Source organism: Haemorhous mexicanus, chromosome 13 (genome assembly GCF_027477595.1).
Source record: "Haemorhous mexicanus isolate bHaeMex1 chromosome 13, bHaeMex1.pri, whole genome shotgun sequence".
NCBI classification, from domain to species: domain Eukaryota; kingdom Metazoa; phylum Chordata; class Aves; order Passeriformes; family Fringillidae; genus Haemorhous; species Haemorhous mexicanus.
The window spans coordinates 3,820,270-3,846,100 of NC_082353.1; the positions used below are offsets into that span (position 1 = coordinate 3,820,270).

Below are 25,831 nucleotides of genomic sequence, written 5' to 3' on the forward strand. Positions count from 1 at the left end.
GAGACGGGTGGAAAATTACTGGTGATGCTCTAGTGCCAGGTCCCTGCCCTGGCAGAGGTGAGCGAAGGCTGCATGTTCATCCAGGGAACTTCTCACCACGGGATGCTGCTGGGGCTGGAATGCCTTGAAGAACCAGCTAAGTAGTTTAAAATAACAAAAAGAAAGCTATTAAAAATAAATAAATATTATAAATATATCCCTTTTTTTTTCTCTGCTTAAAACTGTTTCTCTGAAGAGATCCATCCATGCCAGCTCACTGAAGGTTTTGCAGCCCAACAGCTGTCTGCGTTCTGCTCCTCAGAAGGACCATGAGAAAGTACAAATACATCCCAAACAGAGCAGATAAACCAGGATAAATGATGTGCACCAACATCCACAGCCCCAGATCCCTGTCATCCCATCCTCAGGGAGGAAAGCAGCAGTGGTAGAGAGCTTGGGATGACAGGGAGCACCTGGGTTTGGTGGGATGGCTTAGGATGGGATGGAGGGATGGATGGATGGATGGATGGATGGATGGATGGATGGATGGATGGATGGATGGATGGATGGATGTTTAGAGGAGCAGGGAGCAAGCCCTGAAGATCTCCTTTCTGCTGTCCAAGGCATGATTCACAGCCCACAGGCTGCTCCTCCAAGGAAGCAGAGGCAGCACCACAATCTTCCTGTTATGGGAAAACCCCAACTTCAATACGCAAACCAAGGAGCTGAGGTTGGGGTGCTGCACCCCTGGGACCTGGGAGCCACCATTCCAGTGTGGTTCCCCTCCTCCAGGCTCAGGGATGCTTATCTAACCCAGTTCCCCCAAGCCTGGACTGGTGGGAGGGATGGAGCGTGCCCTGCTCACATCCAGGTCACTGGAAAATCCCCTGGGCTGGGACAGAAGCAGCACATGGACATCACATACCTCAGACTGCTGAGCCTGGCCTCTCCCCTCCTCTGCAATGGCACCTACAGCCTTCCTCTTTTTCTCCTGAAACTACTGATTTGGCCTGTATTCGTGAGCTGTTTTAGGGAATTTCACTCTTCCAGCCAGGAAGGGCAAGCCCAGGTGTTTTGGTGCCCATCAAAGGAAAACATCTCCTTGGCAAACATAGCAAAGCCATTCATCACCTTCAGACACCTCTCTTCCCACGCAGCAATTTTCAGTGCCTGCAAAGGAAAAGAAAATAACAATAAATGAGTGAGGCTCTTGGCTGTGCCTGCTGCAGCATTCCTGGATGGGGCTGCAGAACCTTCTCCAGCCCAATGTGGGACAGGACATCCCCCAGCCAACTGCTTGGATGCACAATCTGTCCTTTTCCATCCCTCTGTTACTGGGACACCAACATTGGGGCTGACCCCAGTTCCCCCAGCAGGGCTTTTATTGTGGAAACCCTCAGGAAAGAGGGCTGGGAATGAGGAGGTGGTGGGATAAACCACACTGCCAGTTCAGGGATGGCTTTATCATGCCAGGGAGAGGAGAGGAATGGCTGCTCAGGGCTTAGAGCTGGAATGACCCCCTGCCTTGCTCTTCCCCATCCCAACCTCATGTCCTCATCATAGAAACCTGTTAGAAGGAGGTTTCCTCCTGGCTGACCCTCCCTCAGGGATATCTGATGCCACCTGATCCACAGCTGCTGGATCAGCCCTTCCCACAGGGAACCACAGCTTGGCCCCAGTTCAGCATCTGCCCCTGGGCTGGGGACTCCCCAGCCCCAGTTGGCAGCCAGCCTTGATGCCACCAAAGTCCCTGGGGACTACCCAGGGCTTCCCAGCCTTTGGAAGGGCTCACATTGCATCAGCCAGGCCTGGAGGAGATGCTCAGTGACACCCAGGGATCTCCTCCTCCTTCTCTTGGCTTTCAAAGCTTTTCCTGCTTTGCATGTTCTCCAGAAGGACGCCAGATCTCCCTGGGGCACTCTTGGTGCCACTTGAATGGGGACCTCCTTGGATCAGACACTAAGAAAACACAAATCCACAAGTTTTTTGTCCTCAGGCAGGTAATTAGTGGCTTGGGCTTTGCCTACGCCAAGCCAGTGGCTCTGCAAGACATGGCAGGTCCTGGGATTTCCAGACTTTTCATCAGCTGGCCAGTGGCATACATAAATCCCAGCCCAGGAAAATCCTGGATGAGTCTTTGCTGTTCTCCACAGTCCCAAAACCCACTGAGCATTTTCCCATCAAAGCTCAGCACCAGCAGAAGAACTGTGCTCAGGGCAGGGTCTCATCTGCTCTCCAGAAGGTGACTCCCAGCTCACAAGTCCAGCTTGGGCCTTCTAGCCCCAGCAGGACTTTTCAGCCCCAAACAATAATGAATTTTTGGAGAAGGCTCCATTACCAGTGTGGCCGGATAATCCCATCACCACATCCTGACACATTTTTTCCCCAACACCCTACAGCACAAGGGAAAAATCCCCTCCTAGCCTTTGGTCCTCTCATCCCACCACCTCAGGCCAGCACCAGCTTGGAGGCTTCCTGGCTTCCTGACCTCCTTGCTGCTCCAAACATATCATGGGGCTCAGTGGATGGCCTGGGGTTGGGTTTTTGTGTCCTGCTGGCTGTGACTCCAAGGGGTTGGGGACAGGCTGGGGAGGCAGCACAGGATGCTCTCACAGCCTCAAAGCTTGGAGACAGCATGGGATGGTTGTAAGTTGGTGCTGTGAAAAATGCATATTATATGATTGGCTCTTGGCAAATATTAAAATGAATACTACATGTGTGATGTTGGAAAGTGATGCTGTATTAATCTCTTTTAAGTAGTGTGGTAAATATGGTTTTTAGCCTATAGCATATTAAAATAGAAACTATGTGATATAAGATACTTTTTGTATTATTTTGTATACTTTTCCATTCCTAGCTCAAGGAATGGAAAAGATAATCAAGAAATTCTTCACATAATCCTATGTGGATAGAGATAACAGCAACAGACACCAAAATCCCAAGAGAAGAATTATTGCCTCCTTATCAGGAAAGCTCAGACTTCGAGGAACCAAGAAGGCTGATTTACAAGATGGGGGGGAAGCTAAAATTAAGCAGAAACCCCCTAGTTTGAAAGGAATGTTTGAATCATGTAGGGGATATATGAATATGCAAGTTTATTGCTTTTAAGGGGTAATCCTTTGTTAGCAAGGTGTGCTTTGTGGCAGAGTGCCAGGCACCTGTATGTCTGTAATTCTTTGCTTTTTATTGACTCTTATTGCCCTAATTGTTCTTACTATTTTCATTACTATTGAACTTCTAAAATTTTAACAAAAGTGAATGGCATCTTTCATAGTGCCTTCCCTAAAATCTCTATCATATCCCCACAAAAACGACTGGGCAGCACATGGGGAAGTCCTTCTCCATGACAGCAGTTCAAAAGTCCAGGAGGAAAAAGAAATTCCAGAGGATAAATCAATAAATTTCTCCCAAACGTGGTTTTAATTATCAGTGTTGATGCAGACTTCAAATGGAGGAAGGGGAGAGGAGGAGGAGGAGGAGGAGGAGGAGGAGGAGGAGGAGGAGGAGGAGGAGGAGCAGAGGCTCTGATTTAGCTCTTAGCAATGTGTATTCCTCTGCAACCAGCAAAGATTGAGAAAGGGATTGATTTTGAAAAAAAACGAAAAAAACCCACAGATGTTAACACATTTGCAACCCAAAAACCCATGGGAAAAAAAGCCCCGAATCCTCACATTCCTGCATTGACACCCATCAGCTCCTCTCAAACTACACATGGCCACTGCTGACATCAGTTCCAGGAGAGCCCCAGGAGCTGGGAGGTGTTTTGGGGCCAACCTGCCTGTTTAGGAAACACTTCCCTCATTTCAAGGGTGGTGGTGCCAGCTCATCTTGGGCACAATGCCCTCCTTTATCTTCTCCTCGGCTTCCCCATCGCCCCGAGGCTGCTCCTCCCAAGGTCATCCCACTGATCCATCTGGGTGGCTGCTCCTTATCTGCCCAACCAGGAGTGCAGCTTCCCCTCTTCCCTCCAGGGATGGATGCCAGGCTGAGATAAAGATCCACTGGTCCAGGAAGGGGGATGGAAAGAGGTTCTCCCATCCAAGCACGAGGTTGAGGGGACCCTCTGCCATCAGGACATCCGCTGGGCCAAAGAGCCCCAGGGCACCTCGTGCCTGGATACAGGAAATTAACATAAACCCAGATAAAACCAAGAGAAAATTAGCATAAAATGTATATACAGCCAAGAGAGGAGGGTGAGCAAGAAGCTGTTGCACTTCTCCAGGTATTTCTAAAACTTCTCTCCAGAGCCATGGTAGGAGAAAGCTGATTTTCCTCCAAAATTTTGTGCAGGCTGAAGCCAGCAGAGAACCAAGATCGGGGGAAAACCAAACACAAACCCGTGGCGTTTTGCATCTCATCCTCTGCTGGGCCTAGGAGGATGCTCGGGAGAGGAAGAGCTTCAAATCCTGGCTCAGAGGGGTCCATCCCCACCACCTCCTGATTTCCACAAGGGAAGATGAGATGCTCTCAGCTGGAACGTCCCAGTGGCACACCTGGGTGCCACGGGAGGGCAGCTGGCTCCGGGGGGATGAAGAGGGGTCATGGGGAGGAGCCGGACCGAAGGACAGCCCCATGCTCGGCACTGGCCGGGTCGGGACGCGGCCGGCCGGGATTTTCAGCAGCTGAGTGAGCCAGCAAAACAAACACGAGAAAAGAGCTCCCGAGTCATGTAAACAAACAAACAACCAATTAAGAGATGAAATGAATCTCCCAAGTACATAACCTTTCTATTTAAACACTCTAGGCCTGGAAATGTTTCAGTGCATCGGACCCAGCTTCCCCTGTGATCTCCCTGCGGGATGAAAGGGGTTGGGTTTCAAGGAGTGACTTCTCTTCTGCCTCTCCCCCCACCTAATTATATTATCCTTTCTTTCTTTCTTGTGTTGGTTTATTTCAGAGGGAAAGTTCCCAGATGTTTCCTTCTGTTAAAAATAGGTTAGAAACGGTTGTAAAATACTTGATAATTGTTAAACATGTACTGTTAGTTTGGTTGTTATATTGTAAAAGGGGTTAAAAGGGTAGTTATAAGAAATACACGGTACTCAAGGTACCATAACACACCAAAGTGCAGCACCCCCAAGAGAAACAAACCGGCCTGGACAGAACTGTAATGGCCAATCAAGCGCCTTAAACCTTCATGCAAATGAAGGACCCAAAAAGAAACCAATCCAAAGGGACAAAAAACAGGATCAAAAGGGGGCATCTGACCCACATAACCCGTGCCGCTCCACCTGGAGCCTCGGGGCCATCGCTGCTGAGCAGCCCCAGCGCCGGCGCTGCTCCATCCTCGACGGGAGCGCCCCTGCTCGGCCCGGGCCCCCTTGCTTAGGCATTTCTTTTTCTTATAATAAATGCTGAAATCACTGTAGTACCGGGAGTGTGGTCCCGTTTTAAACACTTCTGCATCCCCTCCTCAGTGCGGAGCAGGAGCTGCCTCCCTCCCCATCCCTGGAACAGGACTGACTGCATTGACCTGTTAATTATGGAATTTAAGGCCGGTGTAGAGGAAATGGAGATACATAGGGGTAAAACGACCCAGCAGCATTAAAAGAGCAGAGGGAAGAGTAAAACCAGGCTTTAAAAGGAAGGCAGACAGCCCTGGGAGAATTTTAGAGGAGAATGAGGATGCTTCTTCCACAACAGGACAAGGCACAGAGGTTTAAGTGGGTTAAACCCAGTGGGAGTGGTGTTAATTTTACTGCGGTTTCTGTCCCCTGCAGCTCAGGGGACCCTCGGCCAGCTCCCTTCCTGGAGCATCCAACACCCCACGAGCTGCCAGACTCCCTCCTGCCTGCTCCGGGGCTTCCCTGTGCAGCCACTGCTGATTCAGGACAGTGAAGGGACTCACCCTGCTGGCTTCAGCACAGCCTCTAATCCCAGGCTTAACTTTAAACCCAGGTTTGGGGTCCTGCAGAGGACAGTAGTCACACAGCCCAGCCGAGGTCACCGCTGAGTTATGCTGACTCTTTCCAGGGATGGGGCAGGGATGGGGTGTGTGTGTGTGTCTGTGTGTGTGCACTGTTTTAATTAGTGCTGTTTAATTGCTTGAATCCACACTCCTGCAGAATTTTGTTACTCAAAACTAAGTGTGGAGGCTGCACATTTAGAGAAAGCATCACTTATTAGTTTTTGAGAAAGAAAACCCTTGCTTGATACCAGACTAGGAGCTCTTTCAACCCTTGGTGATGGTGTTCCAGGTTAAAAAGGTTTTACTGAGGTACTTGGTGTACCCAAGCACCCCACTCTGTCCCACTACCAGGTGCCCAGTCCTGCAGAAAATATTTGGGGACAGGGACCACATATTTGTGAGTCTGCTTAAAAGACAAAAATACCTCCTTATCTGGAGGCCAAACAAGCAGATACAGCCCAGGTGCCATGGGATGGAAAAGGGATGGAGAGGGATGATGCAGCTCGGATATATCTGCATGCCCAGCAGGGAACAGTCCCCAAAACTCAGCAGACCAGGAATGCTGGGTGACCTCCCAAAACCCCACCATGCATAGATGATGGATGACCCCCTCAAACCCCACCATTCATAGATGATGGATGACCCCCTCAAACCCCACCATTCATAGATGATGGATGACCCCCTCAAACCCCACCATGCATAGATGCTGGATGACCCCCTCAAACCCCACCATGCAGAGATGCTGGATGATCCCCTCAAACCCCACCATGCAGAGATGCTCAGCAGCCCCCAAACTCCAAAATCTGGTGGCACATGTGGCACTCACCTCCCCACCCACCCCAGGATGGAATTTATGAGCAAAGACAGGAACGGGGTTAAAAATAGCCCGAAGCCAAGAAAACCTGCACAGACAGGGAAGTGAGAGCCCCAAAGATAGTGCTCCTACTCTTTCACATCTGAGCTTTCAGTAATCACAGCTGCTTTCACTTCCCCTTCGCCCTCAGCCTGTTCCTCTGCCACTGGGTTTTGGTTCCTCTCTGCTCCCCCATCACCCTCCCCCTTCGAAGGCCAAGCCTTCAAAGCACTTCAGCTTTTATTTCCCTGGGGTGCTGCCAGTTCCCATGTCCCGGCTCTGGCACGACAGTAACCTCCGAGGAGCTGGAGATGTGACAGGGATATGAAGTGATGTCTCTTCCATGCAGTGATCCAGCGTGGATGGGTGCTCTGGGAGAGGGGAGGGAGAGAAGGGTGAGGAGTAAGAAGCAGAGCAGCTGGAGCTCTCTTTCTCCACGGCTTTTCCCAGGTATTTGACTTCCAACAAAGCCCCAGCAGACCCAACAATTTAATGCTGATTACTTTTAAAGAGCCGGCCCAGAGAGGCGGCGCTGGAGGGACGCGCTGGGCTTTGTTCTGCTTTGGCAGCGGGAGTGCCGCTGCGTACAAGCGTGACAGAGGGTCAATATTGACTTTGTGCCGAGGCAACTGCTGGGGTTCGCGGGCTGCAGGCATTTGGGTGCTCCAGCTGCACCCTGCCCGCACCCTGCCAGCACCTCAGCAGCTTTTTCCCGGCACCAAGAGCGATTTGCTATCAATGAAAAATGCTGCTGTAAATAACATCCACCCAGAACATCTCAGAGCAGACTCACCCCGAGGGTATGCAGGATACAGACTCCCTGGGGATGCTGCAAGAGCAGGAGCTCCCCGCCCTCAGGAAGGATATTCTGGATGGGAACAGGGGGCAGAGGTCTGCCTGTGTGTGCCTTGGCACATTCCAGAGCTAGAATTCTTTCTGATAATGGCCATGCTCTCTCATCACAGCCAAAATTTGCTGCCTTTATAAAGGGGCTGTGTGTTTGCCAGGATGCCAAACATTATGTATTTGCACAGGGGGCAGTAAGAACCAGGTCAGGGCTTTCCCTGCCACTCTCATTCCCACTGGTGAAGGAAATCTGGGCATGGCATCGGCTGCCCAAGCCATGTGCCCAGCAGGCACACAGAGCTGCCCAGCAGAGCAGGGGGACAAAGGACAATGCTTCCCTTGCCTGCCACTCACACTGGAGCTTGCTTTGGGACGGCTGGCATGGCTCCCAGACCCCACGCTGGTTCCTGATCCTTGGGGAAGCAGGGCAGTGGTTGGAGGGAGGCTGGAGCACAGTCAACCCTGTGCAAACAGAGCAGCTTTGGCCATCAATTATCCCCAGTTAGGAAGTTTGGCTGACCCATGTCCATGGAGTTTATCTGGAGCCATCCCATGGCCTCAGAGCTGCAGTGTATTTGAGGGACAAGAAGCCCCTGAAGCAGGGATGGGAAGCTTTCAGCTATTTTTTCAGGCACATGTTCTCATCTTGCCCCTTTTTATGCTTGATCCACTCTCCCAGGGCTTTTGCCAGCCACAGGCTGGGCTCTCTACCAGCCACATTCCTTCAGGTTGACGTGGCTTTTCTTTCCTCCCTCATCCTTATCATGCTGGAGTTCATGAATCATATTTCTTCTAAACTACAAACCACCCAAGCACCCTGTGGAAATCAAGCGAGACAGAGCAGAGCCAGGCCTGGGGGCTCAGGCTGCTCTTGGGGGTACAGCTCTCCTGGGGGAAGGCTCTTCCAGCCATCCAAGGAGCCATGGAGGAATAAATCCCTTTTATAAAGCTTTTATCGCTGTGCTGGCCCTCCCCCAGCTTGTTTTGGCACTGCCTCTCCTGGCACGCTCACTCAGTGCTGGAAGGATTGGGGTGGGGGGGGGATTTTCTGGATACTCCTGTGGGACCAGAGGGACAAAGGGTCACTGGGGTGCTCTCCCCCCTGGCAGGGGCCAATGATGACCTGCCAGGGATTGAATGCCATGGGACAGGGACTGGGAGCCAGGCAAACCTCGATTTCAGACTGAGGGGTCTTTGCGATCACACTTGCTGGAGTCTGATTTTAAGCCTCATTTTAGGACTCTTCATGCAGAGACTATTTCCCTTCAGGATCCCAGGAGCCTGTGGTCAAGAGTATATTCATTTTATCTTTACTGTGATGACTAAAGTGACCTTTATTCCTCATGTCCCTGGACAGCACAAAGGCTTTTTGGTCATTCCATTCCCTTTATCCCGTTTTCCCCAGAGAGTCAGAAAAGTGAGGTACAACACCAAAGCCAGCATTCCCAGAGAAAAAACCTCCATCTCCATCTAAAGGACAACATAAGATCCCATTAATAAAACCTCAGACAGGGTGAGACCTAGCAGGAAACTGCCCCATCAGATTATTTCCATCCCCTGTGCATCTCTGAGCATCCAAGCTCCAGGGAATTCAAGCTCTAATTAAACTCAATTACTCCTGAAAACAATTTTTCAAGCACCCATGGAGGCAGATGGCCAGGGGAAGAACCCTGCACCTGCAAGTTTTAATTGGGAGGTTGCCCCACCAAAGTTAAGCTATCTGTGTTGCTGGTGCCAAGGAGTCTGTGCCCAGCTCTGCTGGGTCTTTTGGCAACCACCTTATCACTAGTCAGGGTCATGCAGCTGCTTCCCAGCATCTCCCAAGTCAGGAGGGCTGGCCAGACAAAAAAATTAAGCACACGGAAAGCAAAACATGAAGACAGAGGTTGGAACCACCACTATCCCTCTGGATTATCTCCCTTTTCCACTGTCACTCCTCTTACAGGAGGAAGATTTGTGTCTCTGTTTTGAACCCTGCCAGAGCAAGGAAAGGAAAAAACCTACCAACACCTCACGTTGTCACTTGGCACCGCTGATCTGCCACCCTGTGGCAACCCCTGGCCTCCCTCAGTGCCTGGCTGGGCTGTGGTTGGGGACAAACCCACTTCCTGCCACCTCACGTGCTTTGGGGATCTGGAGTGGGCGGCATCCCCGTGCCCGGGGGTGGGGAAGAGGTGTCAAATCTGGAGCCCTGGGGTGCAAAGCCACCACACCAGGTGCATCACGGAGACACCACTGCTCCAAGTCTCAGTGTGGGGAGGTTTTATCACTTTTTTCAGATGTCCTTTTCCTGCTGTAGGCTCCCAAGATGGAGGAGTGGGATGGAACAGGCACATGAGATGATGCAATTCCCATCCTAAATCAGGCTGGGGAGCCAACTCCTGATCAAAGCCAGACCAAAACAGCACCACGGCACCTCCATCCTCCTCTGGTGCTCCCCAAATCCAAGCAGCAAAGGGATCCCATGGAGTTTGGGATGGGGGAAAGCAGCCAGAGCCAGGGATGCTGAGAGGCATGTGCAAGCCCAGGAAAGGAGGTGGGCTGCTGCCTTTGCTCAGCTTTTGTCCTGGCTCTTTATCACTCCCAAGCCATGCTGAGAGAAACAGTTTTAAGCAGGATGAATGAAATTGCAACGCAGCAGGATTCATGGGAGTGCTGCCTCAGTCATCCGACAGTTTCATGGGAAAGTGAAACAAAAAATCAGCATGTGGCTCAAAAAGAAAAGCTGAAGGAAAAGAAAAAGCTCATGGGAAGTGTCTTGGGCTTGCCATGTGAACCTGGGTCACACACAGAGCTGAGAGGGATGGAGATGGAAGCCTGAATGCCCTGAGGGATCCATCCCTCAACACCTCTTGGTGACCTCACTGACTAAGGAGAGCCTGGTGGTGCCTATTGCCCAAGCTGGCACAGAGCCCTGGTTTGGAATCAGGTCCTTCATCACCACCCCAAGCCTCATCCTAGAAAAACACTGTCCCAAAGTCACCTTCTCAAACAGACAGGGCTTTCCCCAGCTCTATTCCTGCTCCTTTTCCACAGGGAGCAGCTCCTGCCTATGGGCTGCTGCATCTCCCTGGCCATGTGTGGGGACCTGTACCTGTGCCAGGCTGGAAGCTGCTCCTGCCTCCCAGAAGGAGCTTAACTGTTTCTTCCATTTGCCCTGAAGGAAAGGTGGTTTGGGCATGGGTTTATCCCAGCCTGGAAAGCTATCACAACCTGCTTCCAATGAAAAAATCACAGCAATTGTGCAGAAGATCACTTGTCAACCTTTCTGGAGCAGCTCAAGGCAGCAAAGCAGGCTTGAAAGTATGGAAGGCTGTTATCAGGAATGTGGTGTTTTGTCCTGGGGTAGAGGAATCACTGTTGGATTTTCTGTGCTGCCAAGTCAGGGAGCAGGAGGAGGGATAAACAACTCCAGGCACTGGAGATAGCTATGACAGATCCCAAGGACAAGTGCCAGTTGTAGCAGCCAAAACACACATTCTCCTGTGAGCAGAAGAAACACCATTCACATCAAAACTCATGCAAGCCAGAAACATCTCTGCTACTGTCACTGAGCTTAAGGGAAGGTCCTCTGAGAGGCTGAGAACATGAGCAAATGATGCAGGTCACTCCATAATAAATCCTGGCAAAATGCAGAAGTCACAGCCACAACACCACTACAGCCCTCTGTGTTAGCCACAAGCTCTGCTCACACCAAGATCCTTCTCAGAAATTGTGACTTGCTGGATTCCTGTCAGTGGAAGAGCCAAAACAGGGAAGGTTCAGAGGTTTTATTTGTGTGGGATGGGTAAGTTAAGCAAACCTAACCTAGTGACCTCTTCCCTCATACACAGCAGGTAGAGGTTTCCCTCACAGGCAGGATGCACATGCTGTACCCAAGGCCTCAAATTTGTTTGGGTTTAGTCAAAAATAAACTCTGTAGGTCAGCAGTGCTCTGCTAGAGCAGTATGTTCCACAGCTCCCAGTCCCCTCAGAAGCAAGATCTTGCTCCCAAGGAAAGGCTGGACTGGGGGAGCCCTGCCTGGTCTGGCCCACAAGGGCACAGGATTTCCCAACTTATTCATGCCAGGCAGTAAATTTTCAAGCTGAAAAGGTCATCAAATATGAAGTTTCACTTAATTCCCATGGGAAACATGCAGTCTTGGCTTTCCATGAAGGCCTGGCCTGCTTGTTTCCTGACTGGGGCACCCAGATGGGCAGGAGGCACTTTGGAATGAGGTTGATACCTGCATCCCTCTCCAGACAACAGCTACAAAAGGGCAAAAGGACTGCAGAGCCCCTTTCAGTCAATTTTTTCTCCAATAAAAAACCCTAAGCAGACACAACTTAGCAAAGATACTGGCCAAAGCAGTTACAAGAGGCAACTCATCAGGGGCAGGATTAAAAACTCTTTTTTTATTAAGTTCCCAGAGGGAAAATCTGTTTGGACAGTGACTCCTGCTGGGAGGAACATGCAGCCAGCACAGCTACAGACCAAGATTTGGAGAGCAGGAATTATCCAGGAGACACTTGCTAGAAGGGCTGGAATTACCCTGCACCAGAATTTGCAGGGCCTTTTCCTCTCTAGAACCACAGGAGCTCAAACACCTTCTGCAGCCTGCCCAGAACAGAGCAGGTGTGAAGCACTGGGGGCTGAGCAGCCTCAGGAACAGTTACTCCCAAAATACCACAGGGTTTTCCACACTAAAGCAGCACATTCTTGGCTCTGGTTTTTGAAAGTCTGTGGTGAGGTACCACATTTCAGTTTGGCACCAGCTGGAACACAACCGTTGGCTCCTTCTGTTGGAGAGCAGCTAAAGGTATGCATGCCATGGTACCAGGGCAGCAGAGCCCAGCTTCCTGCTAGCTTTATCTCCAAACCATCAGGAAGGCACAAAACCACCATTTGCATGCCAAAAGATCAGCTCTGCCTTGGCAAATCCCGTTCTTCAAGGATCCTTTTAACTCTTTCCACGATGGTCCACACTTCTGCCATGGCACCTCGGCCTGCAGGGCAAGAGCAAAACCACAGGGTGAAATCCAGGGTGGGGGCAACCTAAAGAAAGTGTGTGGAGCAAAATTCCCTATCTCACCTCCTTTCTTCAAGGTACATTTCAATTCAAAATGGTGTGTTTTCAGAATCTTTTTGAAGTGGTCTTTGCCTATACAAAAGACTTGACAACTCCATACCATTCCCATGACTCTGCCTGGGAGAAAGGACCTCCATTAAAGAAAGCTGCTGTGGATTCTCACCAGCCTGAATCCTGGGAGCAACTCTTGGAGAAGGCTGAGTGCTGGACAGAACAAAATGGAAAGGCTTTTCCTTTGGGCTTGGTTATCTGCCAGATGAACACCTAATCTATGTTGTGCTGCTGCTTTCCTTTGAAGCAGTTTTAAATTCAGGTTCAGAATTTTAAAGCCTGAGATGATGAAATCACCTTGTCTAACCTTGTGTGCTCAACTCAGCACTGGGAACTGAGGCCATTCACTCTTCCAATTTGCCTGGAGCTGAGGAGATGCTTCTCCCACAGGTATTTGTCTCTTGGAAGACTGAAAAGGAGTCTCTAGTCTCTCTTGGTACTTTATCCTGCTGGCTAATTGATCTCATAACTTACTGCTCAGCAGAAATTAGTTCTGGGAAATGTTGTTTTCCTCTTTTTCAGACCTGTAAATCCCAGGAGGTCTGGAGCATCCTGTGGACAAGCTGCAGGCAGATTTGGACCCTTCTGCTCTCCTAAGCTCAGGGAGAAGAGCTGCACCTGACAAGAGACACTTCTCTGCATGGTTTGGCAGAGCTACACCCTTCCAGAACACTTCCAAGGCCTGCCTTCTTCCTCCACCATCCACTACTCCAACACCTCTGGCAATTCAGTGCTGGATTTTTAGGTTTAGCAAAGCAAACTCTTAGAGCACAGCTCAGGCCTACAGGTGGAAATCTGCCAGTGTGCCAGGCTCCAGAAATCCATCCAAGGATGATGAAGACAATGGCAGTATGGAAACTATCCAGTCAAGAAACTCAGTCTGGTATTCTAACTCTTTTAGCTGGACTTTCTGTCTAAATCCACCCTTTACTAAGGGAGAAAAATTCATCAGATAAAACCTGGGGGCAGTAAGGATCTGGTGCATTTCAGGTGAGACCCAACCACATGGGGTGAGGAAGAGAAACCTCCTAGAGCAAACAAACCACAACATCAACAGACAAAACTGATGCAAACTGAGTCTCTCCTGCACCACATGTGTGAGCTTTGCTATGTGCTGCTTGTGTGGAAACCAGGGAAACCCCTGCGTGGATGGAAGCCACAAAACCAAAATGAATGTGGAAGAGTCTGTGGGGTGAAAGGCCTGAGAAAAGAGGAAGGGGTGAAAAAATGTCAGTTGTGGAATCTAGTTTGGTCTTCAGAGAGATGGAATCCATTAGTATCCTGCCATAATCTCCCTACAACCTGCCAGGAGAAGTGCTGGTGTTTGCCATCAGGAAGATCTTGTTGGGAATTGACTCACGAGCACAAGTGGAGTCCAGTCAGATGAGGCTGCTCCTGCCATCCCTGCATCCCTCTCCTCCAAGCTCCTTCAGGAGTTTGCTCTCACAGCTGAGCTGGATATGAAGAAATTTGATGTAATCATGTCTAAAATCCCAGTGAAAGGCTAACCACCCAGGATATTTCAACTGATGTCTGAGTTACTTGACCACACTTACCTAACTGTAAATATTTCTTAGTTTTCAGTTCCAAAAGTACAAATTCATGGAGTCATTGCACTTACCTAAGGATTCCAAAACCAAGCCAGGCCTAGAATTTAACCATGAGGGACATTTTAACAGCCTGTCTTTGTCACAGACTGTTTATTGGACTGACAGGGTGGTTAAAATCCTGCTGGAGCCAGGGCTGTTACACAGAAGTAGGCGCAGGCTGTGGCTGGAACTAAGGCACATTTTACAGAGATTTGCCCAATGAAATTTTAATAAAAATACAAATCCATTCATCCAAGTGGTTTATATTAAAACCCTTCTCAAAAGTCAAAAAACCTCCATTTAAAGCAAGCTACTAAAACTCAAATGAGATGATTATTTCTTAGCACTGCAAGCTAAATGTATTCAGTCTGCACTTCCTCCACACCCCTCTTTCACTTCACAGAACTCCGGTGTCAAAACCCCAAATCAAAGCTTGTTTGGGAAGCTAAAAAGTAACCCAGGCAACAATAACAACAAATGTTAAATGTGTGTCCAGCTACACCCCCAGCCACATCTGCAAAGGGTTTTCTCACTGTCTGCACTCAAGGACAAGATTTAATCCCAGTGATGGAGCTGAGGAACTGAGGCACAATGAAAACAGCCCCCAGTCCCAGCAGAGGGCAAAGTCAAGACACCCAAATCCCAGGCTGGTGAAGCTTGCCACAGAACCTTCCTTCTCTTTGATCTCCTCTCTTCCTGAATGAGCATTTCTCTTCAGTATCAGGCTCAGCTTAAAGCTCTTAAGGCTATTTAAAAATTAATGACAAGAGATAGCACAGGGTAAAGCTTCAGCTTGTTTGTACAAACCGTGGCAGTTCAACATCTCCACGGCCACACAACAAAAGGCAGCACATCCCTCCAGGACATGGTAGGGAAAGGGGCAGGTGCCAGGAAAAGGACTGACCTTCATCTCCACACACCAGTTTCTTCACCACACAGGGGATCTCCGTGTAGCCAAAGGCCTTGAGCTGCTCCACGTGGTGAGCTGTGATGGGATGCTCCCACATGGCCGTGTTCATGGCTGGGCAGAAGAGCAGGGGTTTGCTCAGGTCCCACGCGCGGATCACACAGGTCTGCAGGAGAAGCCATGGTGTCGCAGAAGTTCGAAAATGATTGAAAATCATATTCTAGTTAATAGATAGATGTCTAGATTAATGAAGCAATATAATAGTTAGCATGAGTAGCAGTAGTTATGCTAAGGCCGCAGTAGGCCCGGTAAACTTTGAGTGAACTTTAGTGCATGGTAGATCGAGAGGATGTATAATCTAGAGAATGTACCAAACCTTATCTATGGAATGCACCTTCTGGCTAAGTAACAAATGTCATAATGTACCTAATAAATCTCTGTATGCCTTTAAAGATGCTTAGCGATGCATATAGATCAAATGAAGCAATCATGTTAAGAAAAGTATATAAACCCTGCAGATTCTGTGGCAAAATGGGGCTCTGACTTTGGACGAAAGTCCTCAGGCTCCCGGGCCCTAATAAAGCACCTTATAAAGCAACTCTGGTTGTTGTGTGTTCTCTTCAGATCGGGCAACAATGGCAGGGCTGGGACCTCCTCACTCCTTCCCATCCCTTTGCTGTACCTTTCCAGCCTGGCTGCTGTTTTGTCAGTGCAGCTGGACTAACCCATGGGCTGAGACTAATTTGTAGCACATTCCAGCCAAGCAGGAAAGATGAGGGAGGCTAGGCAGAGGATAAATCCCAGATGCTCCAGCCAGCAGCCCAAGCTGGAGCAAACCAAGCTGGAAGAGGATGTGTACAGACTGTGTGGGACACAGAGAAGCTGAGAGGTGGCCACAGATCTTACTGGCTACAAAGACACCCCTGGGGCAACACTTCAGCTAACAAAGCTGAACAATGAAAGTTGGCAATGAGTCTTTCTGACATGAAATGCCAGCTGGATCCATAACTCCCTCCATGGGAAGCAGTGCTGCTTCCAGAATACAACAGAGGAGAACACAAGCACATATGGGCTGCTGCAGGAGATACTGGCAGGTTAAAAGGCATCTGGCAGCTCCTGTGTGCTACAGGCAATCAAATCTGACTCCTCAGCACTTCCAGATAACCCAGGATCACGTCATCCCCTTGGAAAAATAATGCTGGTTGTTCTTAGTGCAACGTCCATCGGATTCCCCGGCCCGGCAGCATTTCAAACAAAGGAGCTTCCAAGGGAGCAGCTCTGCCCATCTTTTTTAATACCCTATGACTTGAACCCTTCCCAGCACAAGGAAATCTGATGGAATCTGTTCTGAACTGCCAACCAGCACCTCCAGCACTTACTTCCCTTTCCTGGAGCTGCCTCTTCCCTTTACAAGGCTTCCAAAGATAAGCAGGAAGGAGCCTGTGAAGCCACACATCCCTGACATCCATCCTGAGCTCTTCCCTCAGCACACCCACAAGGGACCCAGAAGGACAAGACACTGCTTGTCCCTCCCATAGCTCTTTCTGGCTTCTCTCAGATCCCCAGTGATCTGCTCTGGGTGGATTTTGTTCATTTATATGCACTTCTTACTCAAAAGGCTGTAGGTCACGCAGATCTGCAGCTTCCTGAGATCTTTTGTGTGGTTAATGCCTGGCCACAAAACATTCAGCACTGCTGAAGGTCCCCAGCACCCAACAAAGAAGAACACTCCCTTTAAATACACTTTCTGATTAGGCTCAAGAGCCTCAAGGGCCCTTTAAGTACCAAAAAACAAGCCTGAACAAGGAAAATCCTCTGTAGTTGAGGCTGGGAGGTAAGTCGGCATGAGCATGTCTGAAAGTCTGTGCTATGTTAGGTGAGGGAGGTGGTGAAGTAGCAGGAAGTAAACAGTTTTATCTGATCTTACAGGTGTCTTTCCAGATTGCATTGAAAAAAATGTAGAGGAACTCAAAAGGGAGTGAGTGTGTGTTAGTGTGTACGAGTGACAGAGAGAGAGGATGGAGGCAGAAAGAAATACCACCCTCCAGAAAAAGGAGGGAACACAAAGCAGCGCTGGGAAATGAGACGAGAGACTGAGAGCTGAGGAGTGGGAACAGATTTCAAGGAAGGAAAGAGAAGGAGCAGGGGAACCATGCTGGGGAAGAGACAGACAAGCAGATGAAGGGGGAGCAGAACGTGCAAATCTCACTGTTGGTGATGCTGCAGAAGCACCAAGGTTCCATGAAGGCAAAGTCAAGCAGTCCTGAGGGGTGGCAGCAGTGACAGGCAGAGCCTGGGTACTCACCAGCAGGTTGTCACAGATGCCATTGGCAACCTTTGCCAGCGTGTTGGCATCCAGAGGTGCCACCACCATGAGGTCAGCCCAGCGCCGGAGCTCAATGTGCAGGACGGGGTCCGAGCGGCCCTTCCACAGCTGCGGGGGACACACGGTGGGCAGCACCAAACCCTCACACACCTCATCAATCCCACCCAGGAATCACAACTCCCGATGGAATTCCTATGGAAGTATGCTTATGGAATTTAAGGGATGGCAGCGGATCAGAGGATGGGGAGATCCTTTCCCCACAAGACAATTCACAGGTTTCAACTCACAGCAAAGAGCTGTCCCCATCTACAGCATTCCTTGGCTTTGTAATTATTCCTAAGAGCTCCATTCCTCAGCCAGCTGAGCCAGGCAGGCCCAAACCAGGGTACATTTCCTGGGGAACCCATGTGATTTATAAGTTTCACATTGAAGAGAAGCTGCCCACTGGTTTCTCACGAGGTACAGACCCCTAACTGAACAAGTCACTTTTAATTAGGATGCACAACCCTACTCACACTCAAAGCAGCAAAGGGAACCCTCCTAAGTACTGCAGGGAGCAATGTCCTGTCGCCTTTCTCCACGATGGATGAGGTTTATCCACTTTGGCACTTCTCTCCTCTCGTGGCTCTCTGAATCACAGAATGGTTTGGGCTGGGAGGGACCTTAGAGCTCACCTTGTCCCATAGGCAGGGACACCTTCCACTTGACCAGGTTGCTCCAAGGCACATCCCACCCCTGAACACTTCCAGGGACGAGGCAGCCAGTTTCTCCTTGATACACTCTTGAGTGATTATTTCTTTTTTCTCTAAAGCCCGGAATTGCTCAAGTAAACCCTGGTCTAAGAGCTCAGTTAACTGGGAAAGAGTCCTGAGAAGCAGCAAACAGCATCAGGTGCTTATTCCCCAGAGGAGACCCAACCACAGGCCAGCACAGGCTGTGTCAGGTCCACAAACTGCTCCTCCTCTGAGTCACGGGAAGCCACAACAAAAAGGCAGCATCCGAAAAGCCTGGGCTTCCTGAACACCTTTCCCACCTCCTCCATTCACTTCGATCCTTTCTTGTTGTTTTACTGTCAGAGTGAAGGATCTCACAAAGAGATGCTGAGCAGGCTGTCACAGTGAGCCCAGAGGAGGCCATCAAGCTGATCAGAGGGATGGAGCAGCTCTCCCATGAGGAAACGCTGAGAGAGCTGCCAGTGTTCAGCCTGGAGAAGAGAAGGCTTTGGGATGACCTAATTGTGTCCTTCCAGTGCCTGAAGGAGCCAGCAAGATGGAGGGAGGCTATTTACAAGGCACTGGAGCAACAGGACAAGAGGGAATGGCTTCCAACTGCCAGAGGGCAGGGTTAGATATTGGGATATTGGAAGAAATAATTTCCTGTGAGATGGTGAGGCCCTAGCACAGGTTGCCCAGAGAATCTGTGGCTGCCCCATCCCTGGAAATGTTCCAGGCCAGGTTGGATGGGGCTTGGAGCAGCCTGGGATAGTGGAAGGTGTCCCTGTCCATGGCAGAGGGTGGAACTGGATGAGCTTTGATGTCCCTTCCGATCCAAACCATTCTGTGATTATTTCCCACCACAAGAGCTCTGTGCCTGCTCTCCAGTGTGCCAGCATACCTCAAAGCCTGACCTGCAGCTCTTCTATCACCCCACTGAGGGTTCCTCAGAAACAATTGCCTGAGGCTGTAGCACCTTGGGATCCACCAATCCCTGAGACCAGCCAGAAAGTTTCTTGGCCATTGCCATGTGTGTGTCTCTGTCCTCTTAAAAGTGATGCTCTTGTGTGAGCAGGAATAGGGGTAAGGAGAGAGCACCTTGTGCTCAGATCAGCCCTGCAAAGCAGGGATGAAATGTATGGAAAAACAAATCTTGACGCTTGTACAACGAACCTCTTCATACTCAAAGAGTCTCAAAGTGTGTCAGTAAAACTGCAGTGAGGAGAAAAAGCTGTTTCACAGGGAGCAGAGATGTTCACAGCCCTGACAGCAGAGCTAAGGAGAATGAAGCTGCTGCCTGCGTGACAAGTATGACTCATGACAAGCACCAAACTTGCTCACCATGGCTCTGCAGTGGCTGTCTTGACATTTCCTGACACTCAGAGCAGCTCAGCTGACCACCCTCTACCCTCCCTGCCTGCTGCAGGACAAAATCCTCCACTGCATCAGGGCAGCCTCTCTCTTCCTCCTCCTTTACAGCACGTTCTTCAAAAGCCACATTCCAAACATGTATTACTACACCAAGGAGTGAGTCTTGGCTCAGGTTTAAAAAAGAACTAAGTGTGGTTTCTTGCATGAAAACTCAGAGGAATGCTTCTATTTGCAAGGATAACTCACCTGCCACTCCTCTTCATCACCATAGAGGGTCACAGGAATCTCCTGGGCATTGTAGAAATGCTTTGCTCTCTCAGTAGTGACCACCTTCACCTCGAGCTAAGCAGAAAGAAAAAGACCACTGGTTAGACTTGAGGACAATTTTGAAGGGTTTGTGGCTTCTCAGAGAGCCTCCCCTATTCACAGCTGAAAGGCCAGGCCACCACAAGCACCCGCAGGAGCCAGAAACTCATTTCAGGTCCACCTAAAACAGGCAGGTCCTCACCTGCCAAGCAAAAGGGAAAACCTCTGTGCAGCTGAGCCCATAGCACAGGGTTTCTGTGCAGCAAACACGTGGCTTTCACAAAGAGAGACTGAGTGAACACAGGAGGGTTCTCTCTGAAATCTCAGATAAACCTTCAAAGCCACTGGAACCTTCATTCATTGGTGTCTGCTGGGGAAAGCCTATCCCATCCTTCAGGTGTTTATTTGACATGCACTTAAAAAAGGTGCTAAGGTGAACCTCTCGTTTCCTCCTGCAGAAACCTTCCCAAGTGGAAAAGGGGCCTTTTCCCTGTTTTCTGTGTGTCCTGCAGCTCTGATAAACGTTGCCAAGAGCTCCTGCCACAGGCAGTGAACCAGAGGTGGCCTCCACATACTGGGATCAGCCAGTGTCAGCTCTGCATGCCCTGACTGCCCATGTGGGACATGGAGCTGAACTTCCAGCTGCAATCCCTCCCAAGGATGTTCCTTAAACTGGTCAACATCAAAACACACGGATGGAGCACTCTGAAGGCTGGTAATGAGGAAGATGAACCTCAGGCTGCTGATTACAGTGAAAAATACCCCTTTTTCCATGGAACTGGCCACTGCCTGCTCCTTCCAGCAACTCCCAGAATCCACTGCATGGTTCTGTTGATCTGACAGTGAGATGGGGAAAAATCAGCCCCACCAGCAGCTCTCTCCTGCTGGAAAGCAGTGCCTTGAGGTAGAAGACTGATGAGGCACTCGGTGTGTGCACTCCTTGCTACAATCAACTGCTTGAAACCTCCAAGCTCCAAGAAGTTCTCTGCAACAGCAGCAGTGATGTGACAGAGCACATGAATCCAGATCCCAACACCATTTATTCCACTGGGAACCAGGCAGTGTTGGCTCTTGAGACTAGCACAACAGCTGGGAGCAGTGGAAAACCCCAGCCTCGGCATATTGTGCCTGCTGGTAATTTCCCCCATTTTCTGAAGGAAAAGTGACAGGATGCACTGCACATTTTTGGTGCACAACACATTTTTGGTACTGTACATTTGTTTTTCTGCCTCTTCTAAATGTCTGTTTTTCTTGAAACACCCCTGACTGGGAATGGCAGGTGTTCATAGAGTGTTTTTGAGCATGAAGATCACACTCATAGGCATTAGCTAACTGTATTATTTCCATGCTAACCTCACCCCACAGGAAGCTGCTCGAGCCAAGCAGCGACACCCACAAAGGCGCTATCGCCGCTCCGCTGCACCGCAGGCTTCGGGCGAGGTGTTAACCTCAGTCTGCAAAAAATTGATTTCATTATTTATTTATCTGGGGGGTTTGAAGGCCACTGTGCAGTTTGAAGGAGATGGTTGCTCTCTGAAATGCTACCATTGAAAAAAATATTTATTTTTCTAAGCATAAGCCCAGGACTAGGGAAGAGCTCTGGTTGTTGAGCACTGCATTCAACCATTCCAGGCCAGAAGGTTCCAGAGGGACGTTGAAGGAGTCTGAGTGCTGGTGGCTGAAATCCCACCAGCCCCCAAGAAAGTTGTTCTGTGAGTTAAATATTCTCCCTAATGAAGGGTTTCTGCTGGGGTGGGCTCCTGGTTCCCTTGTTCTCAGTAAGTCCTTCAAGTGCCTCCCAGACTGGGAAGAGGGCAGTGTTCTCAGGATTACTTCAGCCTGCATAGTTTATTCTATTTACCTGGCACACCCTCTGTTTGCCTGTGGATATCTTCAACAGCAAAGGCAGTTTGGCCACACTCAAACTCCCTCACTGGAGACAGTTTAGATTAGTTAAAGGTCTTTGGCTTAGGCCAAATCTCCAAAACAAACTTTACCACAAAGCCCATGTTCAGGCAACACTGCTGGTCTCTGATAGAGGATTCTCCTGGCACAGCCCTTTCTACTCAGGGTAAGGAGGTGCACGTGGTTATTTTTTACTGGCTTTCTCAGTTCTGACAGCAAAATCTTTCCACACAGCCTGAGCACAAGAGCTCCTCTGTTAAATGGCACCTACAAGCTGAGGCAGAGGCTGCCTGGCAGCTGCACAATGAAGTGAAGGGTGTGATTTAAACCTGAAGTCCAGGTGACATCCAGGAGCTTCAACAGCAAAACATTTTGCCCACCAAAAAGTCTGTCCTTGCCTTTCTTTAAGCTAGGATCACAGACGGGTTTGGACTGGAAAGGAAGTTAAAGGTGTTCCAGTGCCACTCCCTGCCATGGGCAGGGACACCTTCCACTATCCCAGGGAGCTCCAAGCCCTGTCCAACCTGGCCTTGGACACTTCCAGGACAAGTCAAGGACAATTCGAGCAAAAGGCAGTGAGCTCTCACATCCACTGGCACCCTGGAGGAGGTGTTAAAGTTTAATGAGCAGCAAAATCACTCTGACAAGTCGTTCACCACAGACCATTTCAGGCAAAACATCAATTTAAACTAACCACTCTGGTTGCAAGCCTGTGACCACATCTCCTCTGGTATCAAAGCCAGATTCTGCTCCTGCCCTGCCTGCTTTGTAAAGTTCTGCTCCAGCAGTAAAGAAATTGATGCAACAGCCTGCTGCAGCATCAATAAATGCCATGGGAAAGTTACACTGACTCAGCAGGCCCTGAAATCACAGCAGAAATGAGTAAATAACTTTGCTTAATAAGCTTTAAAACTCCTGGATGTCTCACTTTTTGGCTTTTTCTGCCCTAAAACCAGTGGCCACAATCTGCACTGGATGTCAGAGACCTCTGGGGCTGCACAGAGAGCTCGAGTCCAGCTGTCTGCAGCTTTTAATTATGAAACAAACACTCAGAGAGAAGCAAAGGGTTTGAGCCACATTCCTACCATGGGTCATATGCATTCTGCCTGTCACCTGCACAGAAGGATATCCCAAGCTCCAGGAGCAAAGGAAAATGGACAATAGCCAAGTTAATCCATGAGGGAAAGGATTAGAAGATCTCTATCTCTGGCTCTGGCCTGGCCACTCCATTCCTTGATGTCATTTTTGTCTTTATCTCAGGCTGGGACCTTTGACCTCACCGATCACATTGGGCCAAGTCATAAATTAACTGAGGCCTCCCTTTGCCAGACACGCCTCACCTCCAGCTCCCTTTCCAGCTTGGGTAACAACCTCAACCAGACAAACCAGCACCTCCTCTGCCTCTACTAAATGGACCCACAAGGTACAGCCTCCCAAGGCATCCCAAAGGATATTCATGCAGCAATCTCATCAATAAATCTGCAGATTTCAATGCACCCTCTTGCCCCTGCCACTCTTTTTTTTTAATGCTCCAAAATATTTCCTCCATTTCTAAAAACCTGAAAGTTTTCTATGTTTAACTTCATCCTACAGCAAAATAGCATATTTCCCTCCCTGATCAGTCACCAGTGGCCCCTGCTGGGCACTTCTGTTACTCCAGACAGCAAATATTAGAAAAAACCCTACACCATCACATATAACAGCTTGTGTTCACCATTTCTGGTTTCACAAGGTCTGTTGTCCCTTTCTGGATCACATTTGGAAAAGCCATATCCCACCCATAAAAAACTGCAGTACCCTGGAGATTTCAGAAGTTTCAGAAGCATCACCTCTGTCTGCAACCATATCTGATAACTTGACTGACAAGGACAAACTCCAGGAAAAAAAAAATACCCAAAGCAAAGATCTTTTCAAGTATGAAATGATAAGAAAGAAAAAAGAAAAAAAAATTAAAAACAGGTGGAATCCTCCTCACAGACATTTTTGAACTAAGGGCCCCCCAAGGAGGAACTTGTCATTTCAGCAGAAGCCATGTGATCACTCCCCTAAACCAGGGTAACTCCAACTTTACAAAGCTCCACCAAGAGCTTCACTCACCCCAGGGATTTTCAGCAATTCTGCCACCAGCAGGGGCAGCTTGAGGGCAGCCACGCTCCCAGTCACTCCCAGCAGCACATGGAATTTTTCCTGTGCCCCAGATGAGCTGTTTCCTGCAGGAATGCCTGGTTCTGGCAGGGAGATGGGCTCCATGCTCCAATCCAGCTGTGCAGGCACAGAAAAACAAAGACACTGGGCTAACAGAGCCTCCAAGCACAGCTCCAATCCCAATATATCCCCAGCAAGGGGGATCTGACCTGGACCCTGCAGGACCCAGAGTCACCCAGAAAGATGGGATGACTCTGGGTCATCCCCCAAATGTCACTCATCCCACATGGATTTCAAGCACCAGCAGAACTTCAAGAGCAGCTCAGTGGATAATTACATTTTTCCCTCAGATACTGGGAAAGACTCTTAAAACTTGAGCAGAGAGGCCACAAAACTGCTCTGGTAAAGTCCATGCCCTCCAAAATTAAGACTCCCACATGTTGAACACGATCCAGAATTTAGGACAGATAAATAAATCAATTTGGGGTAAAATTTTACACCAAGTTCTCTAAAGGCAAACAAACCCCCGCTGAGATGCTTTCCCTCTGCACTCTCTGGTGATTAATAAATGCACAGAGATGTCTTAATAATTAAAAATGTGGGGCCTCACTGCATGCACAAACATCTTCTTTCTCACTGTGTCCCTAAATATTAACAGCAGCACTAGAAATAATTCCCTAGCAGCTCTAAAGCAAGTCTGCTGCTTCCTCCTGGCCTCCCTGTGCTGCTGCCACACTGATAAAAACCAGAAATTCATGTTTTGGTGAGGAAACTGACACAAGTATCTCAAATATAATCAAGTAATGATTAAGCAGCAAAGAGCAAATTCAGTTCTTGAAAAATCACTGCAACCAGTAAAGTTTGTTCAATTTTAGTGATGTCCTTGTTGTTCAAACTGTTTGGAATCACTTTGGGTGGAATGAAGAAGATAGACACAGGCTGTCCTGATTTTTGGGAGCAACCTAGAGGTTTGAGAGAGGAATTTCACAGGATCACAGCCTGGTGTGGGTCAGAAGGGAAATTAAAGTGACCAAACTCCACCTCCTGCCATGGGCAGGGACACTTTCCACTAAAAGCCCAATTTCAGCTTTGCTGATTAGCAAGGGTAATTAAGAGGGGGCAGGACATTGGCTGAGAGATTTCAATGCTACCATCATGCTTCACATATTTATCTGTATCTAATTAAAATCGGATTATTATTATTATTTATAAATAATTAAAATTATTATCTACTCAAAGCACCCCTAGCATGTTTCCAATTCATTCCACCAAAGCATCTACAAATTAAAGCCTGGGTACTAAAACATAAATTTTTAAGTAGGAAACTTTCAAAATGCTTATAAATGATAAAGTAATGATAAAAAGAATAAAAAGGATAAAATTATGAGACAGTTATTAAAATGGTAAAATAATGATAAATACGGTAAAACAATGGTTAAAAGGTGAAAATTTTAAATGGTACAAATGTAAAAATAACGGCAAAAATAGCGGTAAAAATTATAAAATCACGGCAAAGGATTATAGTAAAAGCTGTATGTATAATAACATATGTAACATAACGATAAAAAAAATTCTGGGCCGCGCTTTCCTCTTACCCAAACACACCTGTGGGGAAGCAGCCACTAGAAAACAAACAATTTACAGGCCCTTAAGGGTTAATTAAATCGACCTTTAATGCGGTAGCTGTGCTGAAAACGGCTCCAAAAGGCCACACAGCAGCACCGAGAAGCCGCAGGGTCCCCCAGAAGGTGACAAACAGCGCCCCGATACCGCTCCTGGCAGGGCCGGGAGGGTCGTGAGGGGAGCGGGGCCGTGAGGGGAGCGGCGCCGCAGAACGGAAGTGGATGGGGCCGGGAATTGGCG

General features: G+C 48.9%; 1 protein-coding gene across 8 annotated transcripts; it reads right to left on the reverse strand.

Moving 5' to 3' along the window:
- Window positions 1-25,825, reverse strand: PPCDC (phosphopantothenoylcysteine decarboxylase). 8 transcript variants are annotated; one of them, XR_009488070.1, is made up of 7 exons: window positions 25,574-25,825; window positions 23,921-24,085; window positions 19,859-19,954; window positions 17,508-17,636; window positions 15,200-15,368; window positions 905-1,149; window positions 1-136 (listed from the first exon to the last, which is right to left on the reverse strand). XR_009488070.1 is itself a non-coding variant. In XM_059857928.1 (6 exons), exons 2-6 carry the CDS (start codon window positions 24,071-24,073, stop codon window positions 1,064-1,066), a joined length of 633 nt encoding a protein of 210 aa, XP_059713911.1. In that variant the 5' UTR covers window positions 24,074-24,085; window positions 25,574-25,825; the 3' UTR covers window positions 522-1,063. The 8 variants fall into 8 exon arrangements, 6 of the variants coding, with proteins under 6 accessions (XP_059713911.1, XP_059713909.1, XP_059713910.1 ...); XR_009488071.1 differs by lacking the exons at window positions 1-136; window positions 905-1,149 and adding exons at window positions 11,955-12,572; window positions 14,067-14,160; XM_059857928.1 differs by lacking the exon at window positions 1-136 and having other exon boundaries at window positions 522-1,149.
- Between the last annotated feature and the right edge of the window lie 6 nt (window positions 25,826-25,831).

Excerpts from the sequence above, each read along its gene's own strand:
- PPCDC (XM_059857928.1), bottom strand. The coding sequence starts at position 24,073 with ATGGAGCCCATCTCCCTGCCAGAACCAGGCATTCCTGCAGGAAACAGC. Across the intron at positions 19,955-23,920 it reads AATTGCTGAAAATCCCTGGG|CTCGAGGTGAAGGTGGTCAC; the intron begins GTGAGTGAAGCT and ends CTTTCTGCTTAG. Across the intron at positions 17,637-19,858 it reads GTGATGAAGAGGAGTGGCAG|CTGTGGAAGGGCCGCTCGGA; the intron begins GTGAGTTATCCT and ends TGTCCCCCGCAG.